This window comes from Apteryx mantelli, chromosome 1 (assembly GCF_036417845.1).
Source record: "Apteryx mantelli isolate bAptMan1 chromosome 1, bAptMan1.hap1, whole genome shotgun sequence".
Lineage (NCBI taxonomy): Eukaryota > Metazoa > Chordata > Aves > Apterygiformes > Apterygidae > Apteryx > Apteryx mantelli.
The window spans coordinates 104,186,004-104,212,878 of NC_089978.1; the positions used below are offsets into that span (position 1 = coordinate 104,186,004).

Sequence of the window (26,875 nt, forward strand, 5' to 3'; positions counted from 1 at the left end):
GCTGAAAAAACACAAGCCTAGATGTGAGCTCTGCAGCTTGGGGGTAGGAACAGGAGACTTGAGAGTCCTTTCATTACTTTAACACTTCTGATGTGATAATTATTGTGGAATCTGACCTCTAATCTGGGATTTACCTATATTTGTTTCCATTTTTTAAATTTCCTTTTTTCTTTCAGCAACCACATCATACCACTCAGGCAGTTCTTATCTCAAAGACCAAGAGGAAGCTCATTTTACTCAAACGTTTTTCTTTTTCCTATGAATTGTATATTACTCCCCCAACCATGCAACTCTGCATGGAATTAGACTTAAGACATTCAGAAAGACCTCTACGGTTCTCAAATATGTAAATATGTTTATTTGTTTACTCAATTAAATAAGTTACATGCACAACTCAATGCATAATTACCAATAAAATATTGTTTATATTGTTCTCAGTACAAACTGAATGTGGCTATTCATTAAACCAAAGGTTAAAGTGCACATATTTATGATTTTAGACTATTCTTTCTTTCTTTCTTTCCTGTCACCAGAGATATTAAAATGCAGTATATTTCTGTAAGCATTATGGGGAAATACCCAGGTTATGATGTATTCATTATTTACCTGGTTCATTTAGGTGGCTGTTAGACATCAGTAAGATTGGTAGACTGCTCATTATCAGGTACGGCAATTACAATTACCTAGAAGCTTGAACATTTGGGTTGCATGAAGTTTTGCATTACCAATAATGTCTGAATGCTCATCTGGCATGAAAAGTCAGACATTAATTTTTCCATGGCAGAAATGTGTTCTTTTAATCCTTTTTGGAAGAAAATAGAGTACTTTAAAATATTCTGACATGGAGTATTTTAACGTTCCTATTCCCAGCACCTCAGCAGACTTCTCAGTTTCGTGGAAAGTTCCAACATAATTATCATATTCAATGTAGTCATTCCTTCATCACAGAAAGATGTTTTTGTTGTTAGGAACTTTTCTGAAGCTGATGTTTAAGATTTTTAAAAGGCACAGACTTTATGCAAATAATTTATCTAAACTTACCTACTTTCTAGGCATAAGATTTCTGTTTGAAGATAAGGTTTTCATTGAGATCCTTGTTTTGCTTTTGCTTGAAATGTAAAAATTTGACTCAGAAAGTAATTACACAGACTATCAATTTGCTTGAGATCACAGTCTCTGTAATGTTGTAACCAGTAATTTAAGACCCCTGGTTCAAAGGCCTTTGTTTTCATCTACAGGCTAGATGAGTGGACAGTGAGGTGGATTGAGAACTGGCTGAATGGCAGAGCTCAGAGGGTTGTGATCAGCGGCACGAAGTCTAGTTGGAGGCCTGTAGCTAGCTAGAGGTGTCCCCCAGGGGTCAGTGCTGGGTCCAGTCTTGTTCAACTTCTTCATCAATGACCTGGATGAAGCGATAGAGTGCGCCCTCAGCAAGTTTGCTGACGATACAAAACTGGGAGGAGTGGCCGATACACCAGAGGGCTGTGCTGCCATTCAGAGAGACCTGGACAGGCTGGAGAGGTGGGCGGAGAGGAACCTCATGAAGTTCAACAAAGGCAAGTGCAGGGTCCTGCACCTGGGGAGGAATAACCCCATGCACCAGCACAGGCTGGGGGCTGACCTGCTGGAAAGCACCTCTGCGGAGAAGGACCTGGGAGTCCTGATGGACAACAAGTTGACTAGGAACCAGCAATGTGCTCTCATGGCCAAGAAGGCCAATGATATCCTGGGTTGGTTGCATTAGAAAGAGCTTTGCCAGCAGGTCGAGGGAGGTGATCCTCCCCCTCTACTCAGCCCTGGTGAGGCCATGCCTGGAGTGCTGTGTCCAGTTCTGGGCTCCCCAGTACAAGAGAGACATGGACATACTGGAGCAAGTCCAGTGAAGGGCTGCTAAGGTGATGAAGGGACTGGAGGATCTCTTGTATAAGGAAAGGCTGAGAGAGGTGGGCCTGTTCATCCTAGAGAAGAGAAGACTTAGGGGGGAATCTGATCAATAGGTTTAAATACCTGAAGGGAGGGTGTAAAGAGAATGAGGACAGATTCTTTCCAGTTGTGCCCAGTGACAGGACGAGAGGCAACGGGCACAAACTGAAACACAGGAAGTTCCGTCTGAACACGAGGGAAAACTTCTTTACTGTGAAGGTGACTGAGCACTGGAGCAGGTTGCCCAGAGAGGTTGTGGAATCTCCATCCTTGGAGATATTCAAAAACTGTCTGGACATGGTCCTGGGCAAAGTGCTCTAGGCGACCCTGCTTGCACAGGGGGGTTGGACTAGATGATCTCCAGAGGTCTCTTCCAACCTCAACCACTCTGTGATTCTGTGACCAAACGTCTGTCTGTATCAAGAGTATAAAAAACACCACAACTTCTAAAAATTAAAACAAAAAGCTACAGCTAAATGATGTCAGAAGAGAACTAGTTGCTAACCTACATGCCATTCACTTCTTATAACAAAATTTCTTACAATAAAGATACACCTGAAAAACAAATTCCCCAATGCGTAGTAAAAAAAATATTAGCTCTGTATTTTGTTTTAGTATAAAAGACAGAACATGTTACTCTGTTCAAGAACATCTCTAGGTTTAGAGCACACTAAGCATTTAAGTAACTCTGCTGAAATTTGTAAATATCTGTATATATCATTGATGGTGGAGAGTCGCAGAAAGATGTAAAAGCTCATCTCCACAACACACTTTTCACTCAAAGATAAATCAAGAGATTCCCCCAATTTCAAAAGGGGTCATCTGCACTGAACGGAACCTGGTGTAGGTCTTAGATATTCTTCCCATTTAGTGACATATTATTTGAGATCAGATTATGCTTCTGGGAATGCAGAGTTTATTATACTTGTTTGCAAAACACTTTTCACTCCAATACCTCCAAAGAGGCAGCTTAAACTAGAGCAGTTTGTTACCTTTGAGCTTCTTTTTGCTTTTCCAGTTCTACTGTCTTCCTTTCTTGTTCCTTCTGCTTCAGTCTCTCAGCTTCCAAGTTTTTTTGTTTCTGTAGTTGCTGTTTGTTATGTATTTCTCTCAGCTCCTAGAGAAAAAAGTAAAATATGTGTAACCATATACCACCTGAATCATAACAAATGGCCCCCTATATTTCATTGTGAAATAATAAAATTTGTAAATGCTTGGAAATCTCTGTTCAAACTTTCAGTATTACAAAATGCTATGGCAGATATTTAAGGTAGATTTCAAAGCTCTCTAAATCACTTACTGTTTACCTATTTTTACTCATATTACCTGAGATGTTAATGAATTAAAAAACAAGCGAGACTTTATTTAAATACGACTTAAAAAAAAGTTTGATAAAATGTCATCTGAAAAGTCACTTAAATGAATTCAACAAAGCAGGAAACAAAATAAAACTTATTATATTTTGTAAAAAAAATAAATAAATAAATCTGGCCTCTGAGCTGCTCATACTAGCAATCGTTTCAGTTTATCGGTTTTATTCTGAAGTTAATGGCAATTTTCCTGCCAAGTAAACTGCTAAAGAATCTTCAGGATTGTTTTATAGTCAGAAGATTGAATTCTTTAAGCAATGCCTTTGGGATGAAATTGTGGCAAAGAGAGTATTCATCCATATACAAGTATTGGTTTTGCTCTAACTAGCTTGAAATATTTAGAATATAAAAATATAATAAAAATGTCATCTTTTCTCATGATTTCTTTTCAGTATGAACACCAAATATTAACACAAATATAAACTTTATCCTGAATCTTTTTCTATAACCTAGAATTTTGAGTCTAAACTCCTCACTGTTATAAGGAAAAAAGGATACTTTACTTAAAAATGAAAATTTTCATTGAAAAGAGGCCACACTAAAAAAAAAACAAACAAAAAAAGGTTTGATGAAAATATTGTACACACAATAATATCCAGTAAAAGTCTGTAGCAGGAAGCTTGGTATCTTAGTAACGTCTAATTTTATTGAAATATATTATAAGACTTATACCAGACAGTTATGTTTAGATAAATCTTAAAAAGTTTATCTTAATTTGCTCAGGGATTAAAACAGTTAATCGTTTAAGTATTATTCATACATTGGAATAATTTTTCAGAAACTCACTGTCTGGCAAATTTGCCAAATAAAATTTTCATATAACCATTCCTGTGCATCGACTGAAATAAAGAAAACTGCATAACAGCAACAAAGGGGAGAACTAAATAGCAAAAGTGATTCAAAGGGCAAAATGAGAAAAGCTTTAATAAACTAATTTGACAACATTATTAGTAACTTCTTAGCTATAGTTTCATAAGAGTTAAACTTTAAAATTTGTTTATTTACAGATTGTACTTGCCTGCATCTAAAATTTTTTGTTAGTGAAATGCATGCATGCATTAGTGCTTCAAATTGCACACCAGGCAACACCAGAGTTTAAGATAATGTCAAAATAGCTACATAATGAAGAGGAGTAGCACATGACCTTAGCAAGGTATTAAAAACACTTCTGATAAATGGATGAAAGTTTAGAAAAAGCTGAATTGAACCTAGTGTCCTAGCTCTCAGTCTCATTTTATTAATGATCCTCGATTTTATCTTCAATGAAAACTGAATTCAACATTGCTACAGAGATAATCAGTTTCTATACAAGTTTTTACTACTACACAAAGCTCATTGAAATATGGAGATAATTTGGGCAATACCATATTTTATGACCACAGTAATTTTCCAGAGTCACATTAAAGCTTAGCAGATTCTTAGAATTTAGAATAGATATTACAGAATGTAATATAAACCATTTTTGCAAAACCTCCATAATTATTCAGGCAGGATAGTGCCTTTGGGAAAATTTTCAAACCCTGAATGCACATGGTTATAAACATTCATGCATAACCTGATTTTGGACTAGGGAAAAGGATTACTTAAAAAAAAAAAAAAAAAAAAGCATTAGTAATATTCAGTATCATGGGTTCTTAGCAGTTGGCCCATAAAGAACAATGAGCACAAGGGTTCAGGAGACTGCAGTGAACACAACTGATCAACTGCACCTAGAGCTACAGGCCGCCTATGACTAAATTCTGCATTTCTGCAGCCCTAACTGAAGTGGTCATTTTCAATAGCTCTACATTATTAATTCAGTTTCTTTAATGTTGTCACACTTGTAAAGTATTGAGATGACCCTTGTTTCAAATTAACTTTTCTATGGGAACCACAAACATCACCTTCTCTACATGATCACCCAAACTCTTATTTGTATCAAAAAATGCATGCAGGTGCAAAAGAGAAATATATCTATACAACCATAAAAACATTAGCAATACAGTGATTTACAAGCATTCGTCTAAAAGGACAGAGATTAGAAAATGGCACAGATGAAAGTAGATTCCCACCTAGCCAACAGCGTTATGAATTTCTGTAGCTTACAAAAATCTACAAATGCACAAAACTAAGCATGTGCAAAGCTCCTGAAGCTCAAAATACTGTTGTTGTGAAACACCAAATATCTTGAGTAGTATTAACCATTTTAACAAGCTGTTTCTCTTTCCTAAGTAAAGAGACTGCCATTCAAAGCACTGGTGAATTTTTGACTCCTAAGTTCAGTTAAGCTTTAGTGCTGGCTTCAGCTTAGAAATCCTTTGTTGCTCTACTTTCTCTACCTTTCCCTCATATTCATTCCCTCTTCTATCATTTAACTTTGTATGCCATGAGGCCTAAGTTTCCAAGCAATATCTTAAGTCCTAGCCTCATAAGACAAAAGCAAACTGCAGTTGCTATTGAACAGACAGAACTGAGATAGTCAGGTATTTCTATTAAGGCAACATTGAAGATAACCTTTTGCTACTTGCAAAATTTTAAGCTATTTAGGTAACAGTGCTTTCCAGGTGTGCTTTTTCTTCCCCTTTGCATTTTTATCCCATTCATTCCAGCATTTGAGCAGTTAAATAGGAATAATCTCTAGGCAAAGAAAGTGGAACTAAAATCCTTAGGAGTATTAAGGCCATCAGAATTAAAACAAGCAAAACCCCAAAATATGGCAAAACCCCCAAAGCTTTAAATATGACAACCCAAATGAAAGTATCTGAGCTTAGTTTACAAATTTCTTACTAAAGGGTAAACTAGAAAGAATGATTCAGTTCTTCTATACTCACAGACTCAGGAGGACTCTAACTCCAAATATGCCTTTTTTTCCCTCCTTCAGAAAACCATCCCTAATTCTCAAATCCATAAAAGCAAGCCAAAACTTGCAAGACATCTGTGCACCAGATATTATTTACTTCCACTCAAAGTCCAACTACAAGGCTAGTCCTGACTTTATATTTTAATTATAGCTTAGACATCTTATGTTAAGCCTAAGCACAAAACTGGGGGTGTTCTAGCTATGAGCAATGTTTTCATGCCTGTCTGAAGAAAGTAGTTTCCCATACTGACAACATGCAGCCAGTTCATTAACTGCTGCATCACAGCCTCCAACATTTGAATTCAGGTCCAAATAGCTAAACAATTTTGCTTGCTTATTTTGCTCCTTTATCCATACGTTAAGTTTAGGATATAAAGGGGACAGTTTTTATAACTAATAAAGTTTTCCACAGACATTTTAGCACATTACTCCCTCCCCACTAAGCCAATGGGCTACTTCAGTATTTTGTGAGGAGATTTTGCAGAGTGACCTACCTAAAAGAGTTCAGAAAATCCACACTAGTTTAAACAGCTAGCATTGGATGGAATAGTTTTGGAGGTAAAAACGGGATAAACAGCCTTCTTTGCATCAGTTATGAGGAAATAAAGATTTGATCAGTATCTTATGCAACAGATCCCTGATGCTTTGCCAGCTACCAGTGGGAGGATGGGGGAGAGCAAAGGATCTCCCACAGTGCTATAGGACACCAACTGAACGAAATTATAGTAACACTTCAACAGTCAACAGAATGAAATTCAGCACAGTCCTACGCTCACCTTTTACAAAGACAAGCAACTTAAAGTTGTACATTTGCAAATTGTATACTGTAACTCTGAAGACATAACAACGCTTTGTTAATTTGCAGTGTGCAGGACAAGGCATATCTTAACCCAAAAGCAGAAAAAACTGTTACCTTTCTACTTAATTCACAAACAGACCAACAAGTACAGAAGTAATTTTTAGGTGTTGCAATAGCCACATTTAGGCACCCACATAATATTGAATATGAATTAAAATATGAATTTCAGCAGAGTAATATTCACTGCATACAGACAAGTCATATTGCTATGAAAACCTGAACTTGTTGTACTGTAATGGTTTAAGCCCAGATTTTGCCTTTTGACCAAAAGACGAGAGAGTTTAGGACACTCTTCAAGGATCACATCCCAGGGTTTCCATCACCAGATCTCCCCTTGAGGCAAGCCAGAGCATCTGATCCCAGAGAAAAGAACCCTACAGTTCTGTGCTCACTGAGGCTCTCCTGCAGCAATGCTCTGCTACCCCATTCCTCAGCTCGCAAAATGCCTGGTTGGTCCTCGACAGAGTCAGTTCCTCCTCTCACCCCGTATTACAGCTGATTGATCTGGTTTGGGATTTGACAAGGGGAATGTATTGCCATCTCTCTCATACCCAGAATCACAAATTTGCACTGCTCTGTAGGAATACTTAATATAAAAGTGATTTCTGTTTAAAAATTCTGAACATCATGACCAAAAATAGGCAATTAACTTAAAACCTTGACATGTCAGATATGCAAAAGAAATAACTAACTACTACCTTGCCCAGGTTGTAATTCAAGCCATGCTCCTCATCTAGGCATTAAGGATTAGATAAAGAATCAAATTACAAACTCTTATCTTTGCGTACGTTTTAGTGCTAGCACCTCTTACTAAATACTAACTTAGTTAAACACTGCACACTCATCTGTTTATGGTAAAGTGAAGCACATAACTGGAGGAGGTTCATCACTCAGATTGAGATAGTTGTGTACTGCCTGAGTAGGGCATGGAGACCTTTAGAAAGGAGTCTAAGTAGTTGACGCAGCCCAGGAGAACTGCCAGGCACTGCAGCATTGCATCTTCCATTGCCACTGACTGGAAGAAAGAAATGCTCAAATGTAAACAGGCATTCATAGGCAAGACTTGTCCCGTGCACACTGACCAGACAGGGACTGACAACAACTGCAACATGACACAAAATGTAAAACACTTTCAAGAACTTGATTCTGGATGTTCACCACCTCTTCCAGGCACTGAGAAGAGCTTCTCAGCCACATTAACATATTTCTGAAACACTAGTTCAGTGGTTTTCTCCCGTGCATTAACACCAATAAGCCCTAAATACGTGATTCTTCTGAGTTATATTAAGTGGTTATTTGGTCTTTGGGGACAAGAACTGTATTAAGAATTATTTTAATTGCTTTATCTGACAGAGCGTAATGGCTGATCTTTGTAAAATTTAAATGTAAATTTAAACTGAATTTAGAAAGAATTTATAAAGCTAAATTATAGTAGAACCATACTTATACGAACAGAAAATCTAATACAAAAATTTCTATTGCAAAGAACTATTTTATAAAGTAGAAGAAATAAACAAGCATCAGTTACATTTTACTAATATCTGTATCAATATTAATTGTTAGATTTCTAGGTTAAGATTTTTAAAGAGTACCTAAATCTAGACTCGTTGAACCATATTTAAGCATAAAAATAAGTGGCTGATTTTCAACCTTGTTAAAGACTGGGTCACTTATTCTGTAGCCAAACACAGCATAGTCCACAAGACTACTACTTTCTCTGATAAAATGCCTCAATCTGATTTAAAAGGATATCTGTCCACTTGGAAGCTAGCTAGAGTACCTATTTCTTTGCCAAAAAGTACTCTTTTCCAAAAAAGCACTTTAGCTTTAAGCTAAAACCATAGTGGCGTTTGACTTCTAAGTCCTACCAGTTTCTTCCTCAAACCATGTGGTTGTAACTCTATAGACATTCAATAAAAGATATCTGCATCTATGTGCTCTGAAACACTGATAATATTTTATACTCCAGAGTTTTTGAAAAGAAAACAATTCTTTAAATATTTTAAACTCTTGAGATATTGACTGGAAAAAAAATAAGTAACTGGAGTGCTCAAGCTCCAAAGGAACAATCAGAAGAACTTAAATCCATTATTTTTTAGGGATAAAAAAAAAAAAAACACAGTGAAAAATCATTTCTCTCTCTGGTCACTCGTACATGCTACTAAGACAAAAAGCAAAGATGAGCTAATTTAACATCAACTGTGAGTGTTCACTTACTGCACAGCATAAAATACTACATAATACGTAGGCAAATGCAGTGCAATCCACTGTACACGATAGTGTTAAAAAGCTGACCTGTAAGCTAAAATACATTAGTACCTCAAGTAAACCTTGATATATGGTCTCATTAATGAAAAGGAACACTAGATATTAGTGAAATTGTTCATTTTATCTTGTACTGAGCATTATCTCAGCGTAGTTTGGTATCTGCTATCAGTAGATCAAGTGTAGCCTGTTTCAAGAGAATAAATTAAAAATCTAGTTTTGCAGAATTAAAGGCAATAGATGTTCATAGTCAAAAGGATAAGGGATAAACTTCAATATTGATGATAAAATGCTATAATTTAATATTGCCATGAACTTGGCTGTGTTTTAAGAATTTCATGAAAGCTAATAAAATACTTTGGCATATACCTTGTAGTCAGAGAGCAGTGGCCTATGTATTTGCAGTTTTAGTTCTATTTTCTATTAAATTAAGCATTTTAGCTAATTAAAGACATATTACTCTCTCTCCCAGTAGGAAACATTTGCAAAATGCTACAAGATGATATATACATAAAACGGTATTTAGATACGCTTCTTTTTCTGGTAATTCTCAAACAGTAGCTGTGCCACATCATTCTGCTTCTAGTTCAGATGTTACATTTTAAAAAAAATGAGGCAAGCACCAGTGCTCCTCCATTTGACAGTATACAAAAGCTGCACGAGGCAGTGCTAACTAGGGTGCTGCTGTCCTAAGAGCTACCTCACCAAAGAGGCACCTCTGTTAGTGTACTGGAGCACAAAGGAAGAGCAGATCATCATAGAAAAAGCCAATCAGTTTTAAACCCACAAGACAATTTAGGAAGTGCTTTGATTAAAAATGGAGTTTTAAACTTATTTTTTAAAAAATAAATATTCAAGCCTACAGATATTGCCCACCTTTACATATTTTCCCTTAGTTTACAAAATAACAAGCCTTTATTATATTTAGAAGTCAGACATGGTAGTAGTTTTGATACATTTACTTGAAAAAGTTTTCTATTTAAATGTGAGCATTATGCAGTTGACTGATAATTATATAAATTGGAAGGTATTGTAGCATAAAAAGAAACCACTGTATTTATGCACCCAGTTACTAATAAACAAACAAAAAATTCCTCTCTTAACTAGGGAAATTATTTATTTGGCAATTATATATAAGCAATTGTCTATCAAATTCAAATATTGGAGCCATCTTTCCACTGACAGTTACCAAAAAGTAGTCACAGACTTTTGCCTGTTTAGATTAAAAGATTCTGAGAATTATTCAAATTCAGACTACTTTGATTTGAGCAATGTTACTCCATAAGGAACAGGAGCGTTCTGACTTGGTATGAGAACTTGGCTTCCACTTCACACAAAACGCTAAGACTAAGAGAGTCTCCAGAAAACTTTCACTTGTTTTGTGCATAAGGTCTCACATTCAAGGTGTTCTGAGAGCTCCCTCCGCAAGAACGAAGGCCATTAAATCACTGTTGCGTACACAACATCTAGGTGGTCTCTCTGCTAGTGAGAGTACTAGAACAATCCCATTATTATGCGGAGCCCAGGAAAGGGAAGTAAGTTGACATTTAAGTCTAATAATAAAAAAATCCAGGCCCCCCACCAAATATATCTTGCAAGCCTAGTGAAGTTATAAAAAGAAGTTACAACTCTCTCTGAATTAAGCTCCCATCTCAGTTTCAGTAGCACAACTGTCCCACTAACTTGTCTTTCCTCCTCTAAAACTCATCTCTTCCAGCAAGCAAGAGAGCTGCAGCAAGGCAAAAATACTAACATACAGCATCACAAAGTGATCTTCCTATTAAGCACTGCTTCTACTACACATTATGAAATCAAGAACTCAGTATCTTGGGTCTGAGGAAGTTTGCTGAAGCTTTCCTTAAAAAAAGTCCACAGAGCTAACTTTTATCATTTTAAGTGATAATTCTAAATACTAAAATTTGAACACAGAAATCAATTTTCCTATTCAACTGAAAAACAGTTTACAGCTAGACAATTTATTCTTGGATGGATAACAGACACTTTGATAAATCAATGTCTTTGCTTAATCTGAATTTTCAATTTTTAATCATCACTAGCCTGTTATTTGTTAAGTTGAGCTGTTCAATATCTAAATAACTGAATTTAAATTATTTTCCTTAGTGTCACAGGACTAAGATTATTCACCCCCTACCCATTTATAAACTGTTTGGGTCACTCATGATCAAATCGAGTGCTGACACTAATTTTAGAATGAATGTGTTTTGGTCATATTTATCTGCAAAGCACTGCAAAAGGATTCATTTTAAAAATGTCACCCCAAAAGCACAACATTTTAAGATGTAACTGAGGTAAGTCATTCCATTTTCTTTAAAAAAAGACAAAAAAAAAAATCCTGTGAATATTTTGCTCGGTTTTGTGTCTCTTATGATTCTCCCCTTTCCACCTCCCTGCCTAAGATCACACGAGAATCTCTCTAAATTGGCATGGAGACTGCTAGTGGTATGGCCTACAGCTTTTTATTTTTCCTATATTTATTAGTAATTTTAATATTAATTATTGCTTAACTTGAAACACGCCTTTCACCCTATAGCATATAATGTAACCATAGTTGATGTGATTTTGAAACAGAGACATTAATGTATTGATTATTGTTCTTTTCCTTCTAAATACTTGTAGCACAAATTATTACATCTTGCAGGAAACTGAATATTTTTCTAGCCAGCTTTCAGGAGAAACCATTGGTTAACTTTGCAGACAGAATACTTCAACATTAAAATATTACTTTCATTAAGAAAAAAAGAAAATATGACTGCTATTAAAAATTTGGAACTGAAGACTGGTTTGTAACTTCTCTCTGAAGAATATTTTTCCTCTACTGACTTTTTCAATTTCTGCAGTTTTATTATGCAAAAAATAAACAAATCACACAGTTTCAACAGCAGACTGATCAATAAAGCATGAAACCACAAACAAGACACAACTACATTTAGGAACAAGTATGAGTTTATAAAGACCAGATAAAAACTCTGCATATAAGCAGAAAATCAAGTCACAACTATTTGAATTTGAAGCACTGATTCCAGCATATTCCCTGATCTACTATAGTCTTGCCCTCCTTTGATGCAAAAGGGCAGAAACTGGCAATTTTACAGAGCATCTCAGATCTAGAATCAGAGCTCAAATTTATTTTTAAACAGATTCTCTGGATTAAGTTGATTCAAACTCTGAGTTTAGATGCTCAGTAGCACTTTCTTTAAACAAAGAAATGATAGATTTCAGAATGTGTCCAACACTAATATTCTGAATCAATCATTTTAGTTCAATGTATTTTCCCATGATCAAGGTAGAAAGTGATTAATTGAACACTTAGAAGAGAGGGTTAAAAAGTCTACAATTACCTTCAGTTGATTATTGAAAATATCAATTTCTTGAAGTTTAGATCTGGTTTCTTTTTCTACTTCATCTAGCTGGTCTCGTAGCTGTTGACGGGCTAGTTCCTTGGCTTCTAAGGCTCGTTTGATAGTAAGAATAGAATCTCCTGTTTTTAAACATATTGTCAAATAAATATTTTCTTACATGGAGAATTTCAGGTCATAGAAAGCACCATTTTTCAACATGCATCTTCCAAGATAAAAAATATATTGCACAGTATGTTGTGCAATGTAAGATCATATGCTACACAAACTGACTTGGACACATATAAAAATATACTTACTATGCAAACTGTTCTGTTGAACTTGCTTTAGTTGGTCATTGAGTAATTGCTTTTCTGGAATCAACCTTCCAAGCATCTGCTGAGATTCCTGAACAGAAAATAACAAGGGAGGAGAAAATGAGAAACAAGCAAAAAGGTGACTGATGACCTTAGCTGTATGACTGACCTTAGCTGTATGACTTCTTGTTTTGTGGTTTTTTGTTTTTTTGGTTTTTTTTTTTTTTTTTTTTGGAAATGACTTTTTTTCCCCACTAAATCATGCTTTATTATCTAAGCACTATCTGTGTGGTACCACCACTCAGAAATAGTTGTCTGCCAGTTTGTCCTAGCTTCTGCCTTTTTTTTTTTTAAACAAAAAAAAACAAAAAAGTGAGCATACCAAATTCACGCATATTACTTTAGAATTAATTCCCACTGAATATGCACATCGCTTTAGAACTAGTTGAAATTTAGAGCAAGAAAAGAGAAGGACAGATTTCAGGAAATGTTAAAGCAAGCGCTTGCTAACAGTTTACTTCTCATTTTAATAAGTAAATACTAACTTTGATCAGGAATAGAATGACAAATATTTTCAGTTTATTTTAAAAAAAGATGAAGAAAATAAAGGCTCCCGTTTTAAAGAAATACCTTAGGATCAAAAGCTATGCAACACAAACCCTACTAGATGAAAATACTTGAGTTCCAGATCTCTGTTTACTACTCTTGAAAGAAATCAGGGTCTCTCTCAGTTTTAACATGCATTCATAAGACTGCGCACCAACAAATTACAGGAGATCTTGCAGATGAAGAAGTCCTCCTTTGGTGGATCACATATAACCCTTGCTCTTTCTGGAAAATGAAGTTCTACTTCATACACCTTTCACAAAAGCCTTGACCTCCAACTTCAGGTTGTCAGAACAAATTATAGAAGCCTGATATGAAACAGCTTAATTTATAAAAGCTGTCGGAGTGTCAACATCTCATCTTTTCAGACAAGCTAAGTAATTTATTTCAGCAGCTGTCTTGACTTGAAGTCTTTTGAGGAACCGACAATCTGGCAAATTCAATTTGTCACGAAGGGTTGGGAAAGACATAATACAACTCTAAGAATAATTGTCATCTAATTGCTTAATCCCAGAGTGAGTCCCATGAAAGGTTTTTAATTCTTGTTGCAAGAACACAAAGCTGACTGCGCTGAAATGACTTCATGGTTGCCTCGCTTCACTCCTGGCTGGTTTTGATTGGGCCACAACAGCGCAGGCCTCAGATTTGAAGATTACATAACAAGCACAGACTACTGTAATCTCTTTCATTCCAGCCAGTATACTTTGGTCACACAGCAGAATCAAGGACTTTGAATTCACAAAGTATCAAAATTAAGATAAACTATGCATTTGACTACCAGGAGTTACACATGAAGTTCATTGTTGAGCTGCATTGCCTATAACACAAGATCTTTTTCAGCCCTTCAAGGATATCACAAAGGCCACATATTCCTATCATGGGACTATCAGTCCCTACCTAGAACCAAATGAGAAACAGCAATATATAAGGTAGCATTTTCCAAACTATTTGCCAAGGGGCCTGCCTCCTTCCCAACCACCACAGTTAGCGTGCTGTTAAAATACACACAAAACACTGTCCCTTGTGTTCAGCACTTGCCCCTTCTACCACCTCCCTGGCCCAAATACCTGCATGTCCTACGTCAAAGTTTGGGATGAAGATTTTAAATAGTATTATTAAATTAGTATAGCACATAGGCATCATGGAAATGAAGTTTTCAAGTAGTATGACCCAAGAAATGCAGCACCTAGTTGACTAAATATATTGATAGATAAACTGCAAGAGAGAGAAAAAAAAAAACAGCTTTCAAAACACAGGGTATCATAATCCTATCATTCCATTTTGAGAAGCCCTTAGATAAGACAAAGACAAATAGCAGAATGAATCTCTTAACTGAGATAGGATTTACACAAAAATTACCATTCTTGAAGCACAAAAACTAATAGAAGGCAATATTTCAGGGTGGAGTGTAATCCTAGACTGTTTATTTTTAAAAGGCAGAATACTTCTAAGCTCCAGACTATTGAATTTTAATACACAGAATATTTTGGAGAGCATTTAAGAACAGAAGATGCCAAGGGACCAGGAGGGTGAAGTTCTGTTCCCTTTAATCACAGACAACCATACAATAGATACCTAGTCCAAAATGGTCAGCAACACACTAGTTCTGCTTTCCACACCCTTTAATTCGACTGAAAACACAGACATACAGAACTACCAGACACTGGAACAGAAGAAACTAATAGCATCACTAACACTGTATTTTCATGCAACAACAAGAATTGAATGATGTCCCATATAAGAGCAGAAAGCAAACACAGCAATTAAAACCCAGTTTTTTTCAACCTAATGGGGGAAAACTCTGCTCTGACCTTAAACCCTGAGCAAGAGGCATCTCAGAACTGAGATACCACTAGATACACCAGGACTCTCTGCCACATATCCCATCTCCAGTGCTTCAGAGGAAAGCCAAACTACTTGGGAGCCAAACTGTGTATCGAGGGAGGCAAATAATCCTTGCAGATAACCAGCAGAAGCCCTCAATACAGTATAAACATGGCTCAAACATATACACTTAAGGAACAGGAAGTTTGTGTCCTTCCAACCACCGCTGGCAATGTCACTCTACCAGATACCACTGACTCCTATAACTAGCACAAATTTTCATCACCCAGGATTCTCCTGTTATACAATTTCTTCCACAATTTTAATCAAAATCCATCTTGAAACTAATTACTAGGTTGAAGAATAATTACTTGCTTTAATTAACTCATCTTTCCATAACAAGTGTCAGGTGTATCAAACTAAAGTATTTCCAGGTAAAGAGATAATACCCTACAAAGAATTGTCAATATTGTTTTGTTTTTTTTAAACCAAATGGAGAGTTTAGAACATGAAAAATCTCCTTTTAAAACAGTTATATACTCCTTTATTTTTTCCTCTACAAATTAAATAGTAAAATTTACAGCATATTTGAAAAACTGACCATTTGGGGGGAAAAGGATACATTCAACGTCATCATAATTTCTCAATCCACTCTTTTAGGTTTTCCCTGTATAAAATTTGGCCTTTTCTACTGATTAGTGACATTTCGTGCTCATGATGCCAAATGTGACAAATCCCTCAAGCAACACGAACTGAAACATTACTGGTGGAGATCAATGATCACCTGAGAGAAGACAATACCACAAAGCCACAGCTACTACTTTCAATATGAAAAAAGCTCCTCCCCCACCTCCAACCAAAAATCCAGCAAACCAACCACCAAGAAAGCCAAGTGCGGTTTTCATTACTGGGGAGCAGTCATTCTCAATAAAGCAATTTAGAAAGCAAACAGTCAAAAGCGTATTAATTAGGCTGCTGGATACATACTGTCTAGTACCACTTAAAATGACTAGAGATGGTTAAAAATCACTACAAATACAATAATGATTCCAAAACAAGTGTAAAATTTAGACAACTGTGCAAAATTCACTCTACTTGACCTGGACATTTCAGTAAAGTTTCAGTGCAGTAAACTAATTAGTCTTCTTCATAGACAAAAAGCAATTGTACATTGAAATGCTGAACAAAAAACAAACAAACAAAAAAGCAACCTGTTTTTCTACCATTGTGATTTGGCAATGAGTAGCATAAACAAAAATTTAGAGCGCTGAAAAATCCTTCTACCCTCCTTCACTTTTTCCTTTCATGCTGATACAGTTAAAACCAATACATAAAAGAATTAGGTAAAGAAAGCACATCTACAGTCAGCCAAGCAGATGATTAAAGAAACTAGAAAATGCTAAAGCGAGAGTCTGCAGAGAACACTGACACTGCCATTTGTTTATCTAGTACTTTTAAATAAGCTACTTAAACACATCTACTTGTAGATGGATTATCCCTCTCATTACGTGTTTCCCAAGTGTTAGTTTCACATTTTTTTCCTCCCCTGCACCTTCTATTTATTATAGCTTCTATTTATTATAGCTTCTATTTATTACAGCTATGAAATCTCATTCAAAATTCTTTATAACAACAGCTGTATTTTCTTACGGATTAGTACGATGACTGTTATAATAGGAACCAATCCCAACTGCAGCATATTGGCCTTTACTATTATATAAATGACCTAACGCTTTTTGCCATGACGTATCATTATTTCCTCTTAATTTGTTATATTATGACAAAAGCAAAAGAGTTACTTTACCTTTCTTTCCTCACTGTAGTTGCCAATTAAAAAAAAATTGCTGGCAGTTAACAGAAACGACATACAAAAATAAAAAGTGAATTTGATTCAATTTGTTGAAAAATGCAAGGGTTAGAATAGCACATACCTTCTTGTGAAAGGTGCAATGGTACACACAAAACTTCAGTAGAAGTGTAAAGTGTTTTAAGAAACAAGGAAACCAGAAAACAGTCCAAAAAATTCTCATGCATAAAATAAAAAAATCTGAACTTTCAAGTGCTGGTTTTGTTCAAATGAATGTACTGTATTAATTAGGCTTAGAGATTTCAAATGGAATAGTAGGTTTAGGTTTTAAGACAGGTTTTTTCTTAAGCCCTCATAACAGAAATGTCAGATCCTCTTTGAAATAGTAAAGACACACTGAGAGTGCCTCCATTACTGACCAGAAATTTATTTCAGGAGATATAAAATATGTAATAAAAATAACATCTCTAAATCAAATCTTTTAACTTAACTAGAAACCTTTACCAAGTGTAAAGAATGCTCTTTGATTCAAAGCAGACATCAAACCAGTCCTATTTATCTTCAATTTGGCAGAGAACTTTAGATAAATAGAAGGAAAGACGACTGCCAGGATTAGATCAGAAACTACTGCATGGTTTAACTAGTTTCAATTTTGAAAGTCCATTATTTTCTAATTAAAAAAAAAAATACAGCAGCAAGTCACCTTACTGAAGTCATTTTTTTCTTTAAACACACAAACAGCAATCGCTGCAATAAAAATATACACCAAAGTTTTGTTCTCTTCATCACAAAAAAATCCTCTAACTTCTTCAGCTAAATAATTTATTCACCACTCCCCACAAAAAGATTCTACGAGTATGAAGTGATAATTGCAGCTATACCTTCAAGTGAAGGAAGCACTCCTATATGCGTGTGAAGAACCAGTAAAGAAACTTAAAAAAAAACAAAAACAACTATTAACTACAGCAATTGCTCATGAAAAAGAAACACCACATCACATTTGTTATCAAGTTTGCTTAGGATATTGATGCAGGTGAGGAGGACAAAACGTAAGCCTAAAACCAAAATTAGAGGAAAGATTTTCTCACCTGTAGCTGCTGTTGCAAATGGGTAATTTCTGCAATTCTCAGTTCTCTAGATTTGTTTGTACTCTCAATTTCTTGTCTTTGGGTAGACAGCCGACACCTGATATCTTGAAGCTTTCCTTCCAACTGATTTTTTTTATCATTCTTCAGGGGGGAAAAAAAAAAATCTCTGTTTTATCAAAATGATTTGCCATGCAAGTCAGGATCTTGTGTATTTTTGAAAACTAAAAAGTACTTTTATTCTATACTTATAAAATTTTAGAAAGCATACATGATTATATCACACTCATTACCGTGCTCATGTGTTTCATCTGCAATGCAATCACTTACTAGAGCCTCCAGCTCAAATTCTAAGGTCTTCTTCTTTGCCTTCAGAACAACTATGTCCTCTTGCTCTTTGTTTCTTTGATTTAGTAATTCTTGCCGACGATTACGTTCCCACTCAAGTTGTCTTTGCCTTTCAAGTTCCCTTTTTGCAGCCTTTAGCATTTAACCAAAAGAAAGAAAGAAAGAAAAAATATATGCAAGATCCATTTTGAGAAACTATTCTAATCACTAATATTCCAATGTGCAGTTAAAACATTATACATACACTGCTAAACTGTGGTCTAAGTATGTACCTACACATAAGCAGAGGAATTATCGAATTGCTCAAATCCTTATTTGAAAGCACTGGTGAAATGGGGCTTCACTCTCTAGCTGATATGTGATCAACCATAATATTCTTCCATTTTAACAAGTTTCCCAAGATTCAATTTTCTTATTTAAAAAAATTTCATATTAAGACTTCAAGGACTCTCCAGGACAGCATCAAATCTTCCTCCAACATCAGGCATTCTGCAGCTTTGCAAAGAACAGTCAAATGCTACTGCACTGAATGCATCATTAATTGGCAATGTGAGAACGTAATAGCTTTTGTTAAATTAACCAATATCTGTTTTCTTTAAGGAATTAACTGATCACAGGAAAAGCATGAATGTCACCAACGCCCAGAAGTTTTTCATCATTCATTCAAGCATCTCTTTACATTGGAAAAAAAAAAAGAATTATTAATTCATTTTAAAAAAGCTGGAGGTTAGGAGCACTTTTCCTGGATCTAAATGCCTGATTCATTCATTTTGCATGAGAAGTGCAGGAAGAGATGGCCAATTATTTCCTTACCTTCAAAATACCAGAAATTTAAGTTCATTCTTTAAATGCTTGCTTACTAAAAATAAAGATGGCAAAATATTTCATGTATACTTTCTATTTTGTTCTAATCAAATATATCTGCTTTCCATACACAACCACCTTCCTTACATATGGTTACCTCTCGTCTTTCTATTTCTTTCCTCCTTTCCTCTTCTCTCTGCCGTTCCAATTCCCGTTGTTTTTCCAATTGTTTCTCTAGTTCCAGTTGTCTTTTACGTTCCTGCTCCTGTCGCTCACGTTCTTTCCTTTCCTGCTCTGCCCGTTCCAGCTGTGCTAGGCGCTCTTGTTCTTTGCGTTGCTGTTCCAGGAGAGCCTGCCTCCGTTTTTCAAGTTCTAGATTGCCACGTTCAAAGTTCTCACGTTTTTTATCTTCAAATGTGACTTTAATGCATGGAAACACATGGCAAAGGAGAATTAAACTTTGCTACTGACTTAAAGATCCATGAACACTAAATCAAAATTGTCTGCAAAGTGAAACAATCTTCCAACAGTATTACAAGCTGTTCTCAACTACTAATAATGTAGCTCTATGGGTAGTTCCAGGTTTTTGTCATTAGCACTTATACTGTAGCTCCCTTTAAACCCATATCCTTAGGAAACTAAGGCAGGAATTTCAGGTCCAGTTCCTCAGGCTCCTAAGTTCCTCCACAAAGCCCAGCAAGGTGGGTATAATTCAGACAATCAAATCCTGCATGTGGACAAAGGGTGTGGAGTTCCACCATACATTTGGTGATAACAAGAGTATAAGAACCAACATCTCGATTTTAGATGCCACAAGTAATGCACAGAATTCGGCTGAAGATATTATCAGAAAGCAAACGCACGTGACCAGAATGTATTTAAACTTTATATTTTCATAAGATTACTCACTACTGCCAAGAAAAGGAATGGCTAACTTAAGTTCTGGTGCAGCAGAACTCCTGAACACTGGATTCCCGCAGGTTCGCACCTTCTGTCAGCTCTTCCCCCAGCACTGGGTCCCTGACATCCCTCTGCAATGTCACAGATTGTCCTTCCCTTGATCCATGTTCCCAGGCCCCTCCCTTACAGTTCCTCCAGTTCCCCAAAATCATTCCCTCCGCATCACCTTCTTTTTCTTTTTATATCCTCTATGTCCCATTTCCACCACCCATATTCTATATTTCTCTCCTCTCATGTCCAACATTTTTAGTTTTGGCATGCAGATCAAAGAGATATGCTATCTCAAAGAGATGTACTAACTATCAAAGAGATAGCACATGTTTACTTTGAAGGGTGTATGCACCAGTTGTTTGACACGTTGACCTGACATCTGCTGAACCAGCTGAATTCTCCTCATCTTTTCCTAAATTTGGGCTTCTTCCCTATATCCAACCACCAAATTTCATGAAACTTGAAGAAATTTAATCTCTTTGAGGTCTTTGACTCTGTCGGGTTTCACTCAAATTAGGCACTGGGTTCAAAGAATATTCTGATAGAGAATATGATTATAATATCTATTGATCTAAGAAAGTGGGTAAAAGAGAAAAAATAAAATAAAGAAAAAGAAAAATGTGTGTAAATAAAGCAAGTCAGTTAAAAGGAATACTCAGAAGGGCAAAATGCTGACAAGCAGCATTGACATTGCTTAAGATATCTTATTGAAGGCTCAGATAAAACACGTATCACCAAGAAGCAGCACCAAGCTCTAAGAGGACTGCCCAACAAGCGAGGGTGGTTACTCAGCAAAATCAAGATAGCTATTAGAGGTAAGAAAACAAAGTGTATCCAAAGTACAAAAATTGAAGAGAACAAATTCTACCAAATTAAATGAAATACATAATTACTGGCCTGTGTTGATTTATCTAAGGGAAAGCTGCTAAAAACTCATAAAAGCCAACAATAAAAACTTTCAGATGCCTCAAAAAAAAAATCCAGCTAGATTTAGTAGAACCAATGAAGAAGGATTCATTCATTCACTCTATGAGAGATCTTTATAGTGGAAAATCTATACATTAGATATAGTGAAAGGTTTATACATTCTAGTTCTTCTCAAACTGGGAACAGAAATGGCTTTAGAACAAAAGCATAATCAAAACCAATAAACTGAAGAGTAACAAGTTGTCAAATCCAGACAATGCTAATCCATAGCTCAAATACAAAATTCATGAACTACTAGCTGTGCAATGCAATTCATCCTTTAATCAGTGTTGTAAGACTAGAAAATGACAAATGCAACACCAGTCTTTAAGAAAAGACAGAACAATGATCCTGGAAGCTACAGACCAGTTAGTCTACTCCCCTACTGGGGAAAGCAGCAGAGAATTCTTGCCAATAAGTATACATGACTAAATACGATACAATGTGGAAAAACCCATAGATAAAAGAGCTGCCTCTCAAGCCTAAAACAGAGCTGGGCTCTCCTCCTACGCCTTTTCTATCAATAAGCAGGTTGATAAAGATCGGGTCAACAGAACAATACTCGGGTGTTTTCAAAGTCTGTTAAAGAAACTAAGCCAAGGCAGTGGTGAGCCTTCCTGACACTACAAATTGCATACCAAAATCCTCAAATTCCAGAAACACAAGACATGGTGCCTCAAACAGCTTACACAGGAGTGTGATATCTCACCTGTGACCAAACATTTCATTGCCAGACAAGACTGGGCAGAACATGCAGATGCCCCTTAGCAAGGTCCACTTTAGCAGCCGCTGCAATCTCACTCCCTCCTGCAGCCAGGAATTACCCAGCAGACTGCCAGCAGAAGTTAGTGATAAAATATAAACCAAAGGCAAGAGTCATATCTGAATTGCTCACACACAGATTCAAGAGCCCCCTGAATAAACTGATACAGGGAGAGACAGAGGTCCTTGGGGAATTAATAAACTGTTAAAAAATTGGAATTAAGGGGTGAAATAAATTACCAATTTTCACAATGCTAGAAAGATTCTCAGTAACTTCCATCAAAGATCTCTACAGCAATTATGCTGTTCAACATACTCAACAATGGTCTGGAATAGGGTGGAAAGTAATGTCTGGAGATGATACCAGATAGCCAAGGTTTTAAAACAAAAAGCTGACTGGGAAGACCTTTATAAGAATCTCAAAACTAAGTGATCTGGCAATGAAGCAGCAGAGGAAATTCAAATATTAATGATTACAAAGTAGTGCATACAGGGAATAAATAGTAATCCTAACTATACACAGAGTCATGAGTTTTAAAATGGTTATTATTGTGGAAGGATGTTGGCATTACTGTAGATAGTCTACTGAAACATCAGCTCAAATCTAAGCTGTGATCAAAGGGGCAAAGCAATGGTAGGATTTTAGAATAAAAGCATTATTATGCTATTGTATAAATCCATCACGTTGCCACATCTTCCACTGTGCAAGATTCTGGTCACCTTATTTCATAATAAAATAGAGCAAAACTGAACACCATACAGAGAACAGTGGATGATCAGAAATGTAAGGAAATTTCCTAACAGGAAAGATTGGGGGGGGTGGGGGGGAGGAAATACAGACTCAGAACAAAACAAATAAAACAAACCCTCTACAACTCAAGCTTCTAAATAGCCCTATTCCACTTGAGAAAAAAAAACAGAATAGAATATGAATTAGGAGAAGTATCACTTAGCTTTCTAAAATCACTAGTAGTGCTCAAAAGGTAAAATGGGAATGATTAATTATCTTTCCTCTTAATATGACTTTAAGGTACAACCTAAGTGTTACCTTACAGTAGTTTTAAAAACAAACAGAAATACTTTCCATTTGAAATGGACAGGCACAGGGTCAAATAGGTTCTAAACAACTCGAAAAATTCATGGAGGTTGGTCCACTAGTAATTAAACCCAAATTTCAGTGTGGATAGAGCCTCTGGCTTGGAGGTGTCTGTCTTGCAGATTAATAGAAGTTCAAAGGATGAAGAAAACATCTGCTACCAGCCATTATTGAAAACCACATGCAAAGCAAAATGAACTTTGGTTTGATCCACTACAGCAGTGCTTAAGATATTTAATATTAAATATCTTATATTTATTTATATAAATAAAATATTCTATTTAAAACATTGAATCTTTAATAAACAAAAGTTTGATAGAGTTAAGCATTAATGCATTAACTTTGACACACGCTAGAACACTTTAAGAGCAATTTAATACCACTTCAAATGTACTCCATGATCTCAACATTTTGTTGCAATTCTGGCAAGATATAGTAGGGTCTGGCTATAACCCACATGCTCAATTTTGTTCTGGTCACAAGTAGTTCGGACTTTGAGAATTACAGAACTTTTTCAACTCCAACGTTAGCAATGCCTTTACATACTGCAAATGAAATATATTCAGGTGAGCATAGTGCACAGGCCTGCTATTCCTGCCCCCATCTGTCCGGTGCCAAAGAGAGAGAAACACCACCAGTAAAATTTCTGGGCAGATGAGCAATGAGTGGCAGTTTCAGTGTCCTGAGACAGAATAAAACCTGGTTTGTTTCTCTAATAGAACTAGAAACACGCTCTAAGAACCAAAGGTTTGTCTCAGATTGCTGCTAGGTCTTATTATTCTTTCCTATTGTGACAGCTGAGGATGGAGTCATTGATGATAAATTTTTCGCTAGGTTGCCATTTAGCATCTAGGAGGCCTTACACTTTTTTTTTTTTTTTAAAGCAGAGCTGACATAGCTTGTATAAAAAGAGCATACTGGTACACAGACTGCAATAATACAGGCCTTTGTATGCATGCTGTGATCTTGTATGTAAGCCAAACTATACTCCACCTAAGTTAGGAGATGGGGGGTGGTAAAAAGTTTTTGTTGTAGTCTTATAATAGGACTGTTTTAGTTAAGAGTACATAAGAAAAGTAGCCTGAAAGCCGTTCATATCTCGACTGTCATTAGCCAAAAGCATCATGTCAACAGTCAAGAATTAGCTGGACCAAGCAGTGTCTTGGTTATGACTCTGACATGTCACAGTGATCTGAAAAGAAAACATTCCTTAATACAACATCATTCCTGCACAGCATATAACCTGATGATAATGCCTCTCTGATAACAGCACACAATACATCCCCATTTCTGCTTGCTCACCTGGCAATTTCTTTTCCAGTTGCTGCTGTTCTTCTTCTAAAGCTGGTTCTTCTGGTAACCTTTGGTCTACAGATACTGAACTTACAGCTGATATGCCACTACCAGAGCGTACTCTTCTGTCAATAGAAGGATAATTCCAAGCTGCTTAAAAGCACCTATGCTTGCCAGATTTACTTATGATTTAGTGATGAAATCATAAATTAAATACAATGATGTAATGTTTAATCATTTCCCTCAGTGTTCCCCTTAGCACTTCACTCTGCCATTTCAACTAAGATAACAGTCCACTCCAGAGAGCACACTCTCATGTCCTCAGCAACCCAGTTCAAAGTTCATAGCACCATGCAGCTGACTGATGTGTTCACTCTGTCTCCAAGACCTTTAATTTATGGCCAGCCTGGAGTTTGGAAAATGGTGACTTAGACAACAGCAAAAGTTGCAAAGGGAGAGAAAGAGTTCACTAGTTAAGCTAAAAACAAGACACCACATGGAATAAACAAAAAATTGTCATCTTCAGGAGTATATTCAAAGAACATGAAGCTATGATTGTATGCAAAGGTTTGTCTCCATTGCTGTTCCTGTCTTCCCACCCGTTCCTCCACAAAAAAGTGAAATGGAGAAACAGAAGTAATGACTCAGTACTATGATTCACAGATACAATTGTATATAAAAAAAAAAATCAGAATTTCCTACAGTGCAAATTCAGGGTATTTTGAATTCTAATACAACTCATTTGCTGTACAGAAGGATAAGTCTGAATTAAAACCCTTTAAATTCTCATTGCCAGACAAAGTTTTCAGAAGGTGTGGTAGCATAAAACATTGACAAGAACTGTATTCTTACAAGGACTTCTTGTGACAGAGCTATTTCCAGTATCCAGTATTTTTAAGAAAACCAAAAGCTAAACAAGCATCTTCCCAACTAGAAGCATTCTGTGACACCTATGCAATACAAAGATAAGGAGAGGTATTTTTCAACCTTTTGTTCTTTACATTCACAGGACAGGTCAGAGGTTTCCCAAATGAAACAAAGAATTAGGAATGAGATTACAGAATCATAACCATTTACCTAAATGAAGGTGGAATATACTCTGGAGGCAGCACAGGTGGCAATGGCTGACCAGACATAGCTACATCAATTAAGTGCATAGCCAGAATAAACTCTTCTGCTGTAAGTTTTCCATCTTGATCAATATCTGAAAGATTCCTTTTTAAAGGAAAGATGCAAAGTAAGTAAAGATTAAAAATCACTGTTAGAAAGCACAGTTTTGACATATTCAGTTCCAAATTAATTCATTGTTTTCACTGATTTTCTTATACTACTTTGTTTCTTTAAAATAAATTTAGGACGCAGTAACAAAATGCATCATTCCATTTCCCACATTCCTGCGTGTGCATCTGCTATAGCATACATCCTTGACAATATCATTTCAGTCATGGCTTCTACTTTGCTTGTTCTTTGTGTACTGCCTGTATCATAAGCTGTGTAAGTAAAGTTAACCAGTGGAATTTTCTTGCACATCTCACGAACATCTGCTACGCAGTATCATTCAAAAAAAGGATCAGCTCAAATGTTCTGTAGAAATTTTTGATTTGGCCTCCTGCTTCCCTGGAGGCTCCTATCTCACATTGCAGAATACACATTTGCATTAAAATCAAAGCCACTAATGTTCTAGTCCTGACAAGGCACAAAAACAATTTAGCATTACACACATATAAAAATGATGCAGTAAGGTCTCCAGATGGCCTAAACCTGACAGAGGCATGAAATGCTTTTATTCATATTAAGGTGGTACTACACAAAATTTAACAGTGTAAGCATCAGCTTTGTTCCCTAAGATGCTGCTGACTCCAGTAATACAGGAAAACCTTCCACAATACTGTGGAAATCTACTGTGAACAACTGAGATATTCTTTTGATGTCTCAAAGGTCCAGGACTCTGTACCTTTAAACTTGGAAGACTGTTATAGCCCCATTTGATCCATGCTTGTGATACTGCTCTGCGGGTTGGAGAACAGGAACAAGCTACCAGAACAAAAAGCCAGAATGCAAGCATAGAGTTGATCAGCTACCCTAACTGTTCGAGTACAACATCTTTATCAGGGAAATACTGAAACAGCTGCTACAGATTAGCTGACATGCTGTACATCTATGCTTTACCTTATGTGCCTATTAGTGAGTCAGTGAGTCTGCCCCCAATACAGACCAAGTCTTGCCCCAGAGAACAGGTACAGTGGTCCCACTGCCATGATTAAGAATCAAGAAAAGGACCAATATTCAGGCCAACAGAAGCTGTAAAATCCATTCCTTATTACAGTAGAGTTGGCAGTTTTGAGTGTCAAAAATCAAAACAGTTATGTTTAGAACTGGAGTATGCTAACGTCATTCCCCTGCC

General features: G+C 36.2%; 1 protein-coding gene across 1 annotated transcript in view; it reads right to left on the reverse strand.

Annotated features, from left to right (window-relative positions):
• Nucleotides 1–26,875, reverse strand: part of ITSN1 (intersectin 1) — a 138,159-nt gene that overhangs the window by 57,080 nt on the left and 54,204 nt on the right. The window contains exons 10-17 of the mRNA XM_067298961.1: nt 25,549–25,686; nt 24,481–24,596; nt 19,561–19,823; nt 18,582–18,731; nt 18,255–18,395; nt 12,933–13,020; nt 12,616–12,755; nt 2,916–3,040 (exon numbers count right to left, since the gene is read on the reverse strand). Coding sequence (XP_067155062.1) covers nt 2,916–3,040; nt 12,616–12,755; nt 12,933–13,020; nt 18,255–18,395; nt 18,582–18,731; nt 19,561–19,823; nt 24,481–24,596; nt 25,549–25,686 — 1,161 coding nt within the window. The remainder of the gene's footprint in view (nt 1–2,915; nt 3,041–12,615; nt 12,756–12,932; nt 13,021–18,254; nt 18,396–18,581; nt 18,732–19,560; nt 19,824–24,480; nt 24,597–25,548; nt 25,687–26,875) is intronic.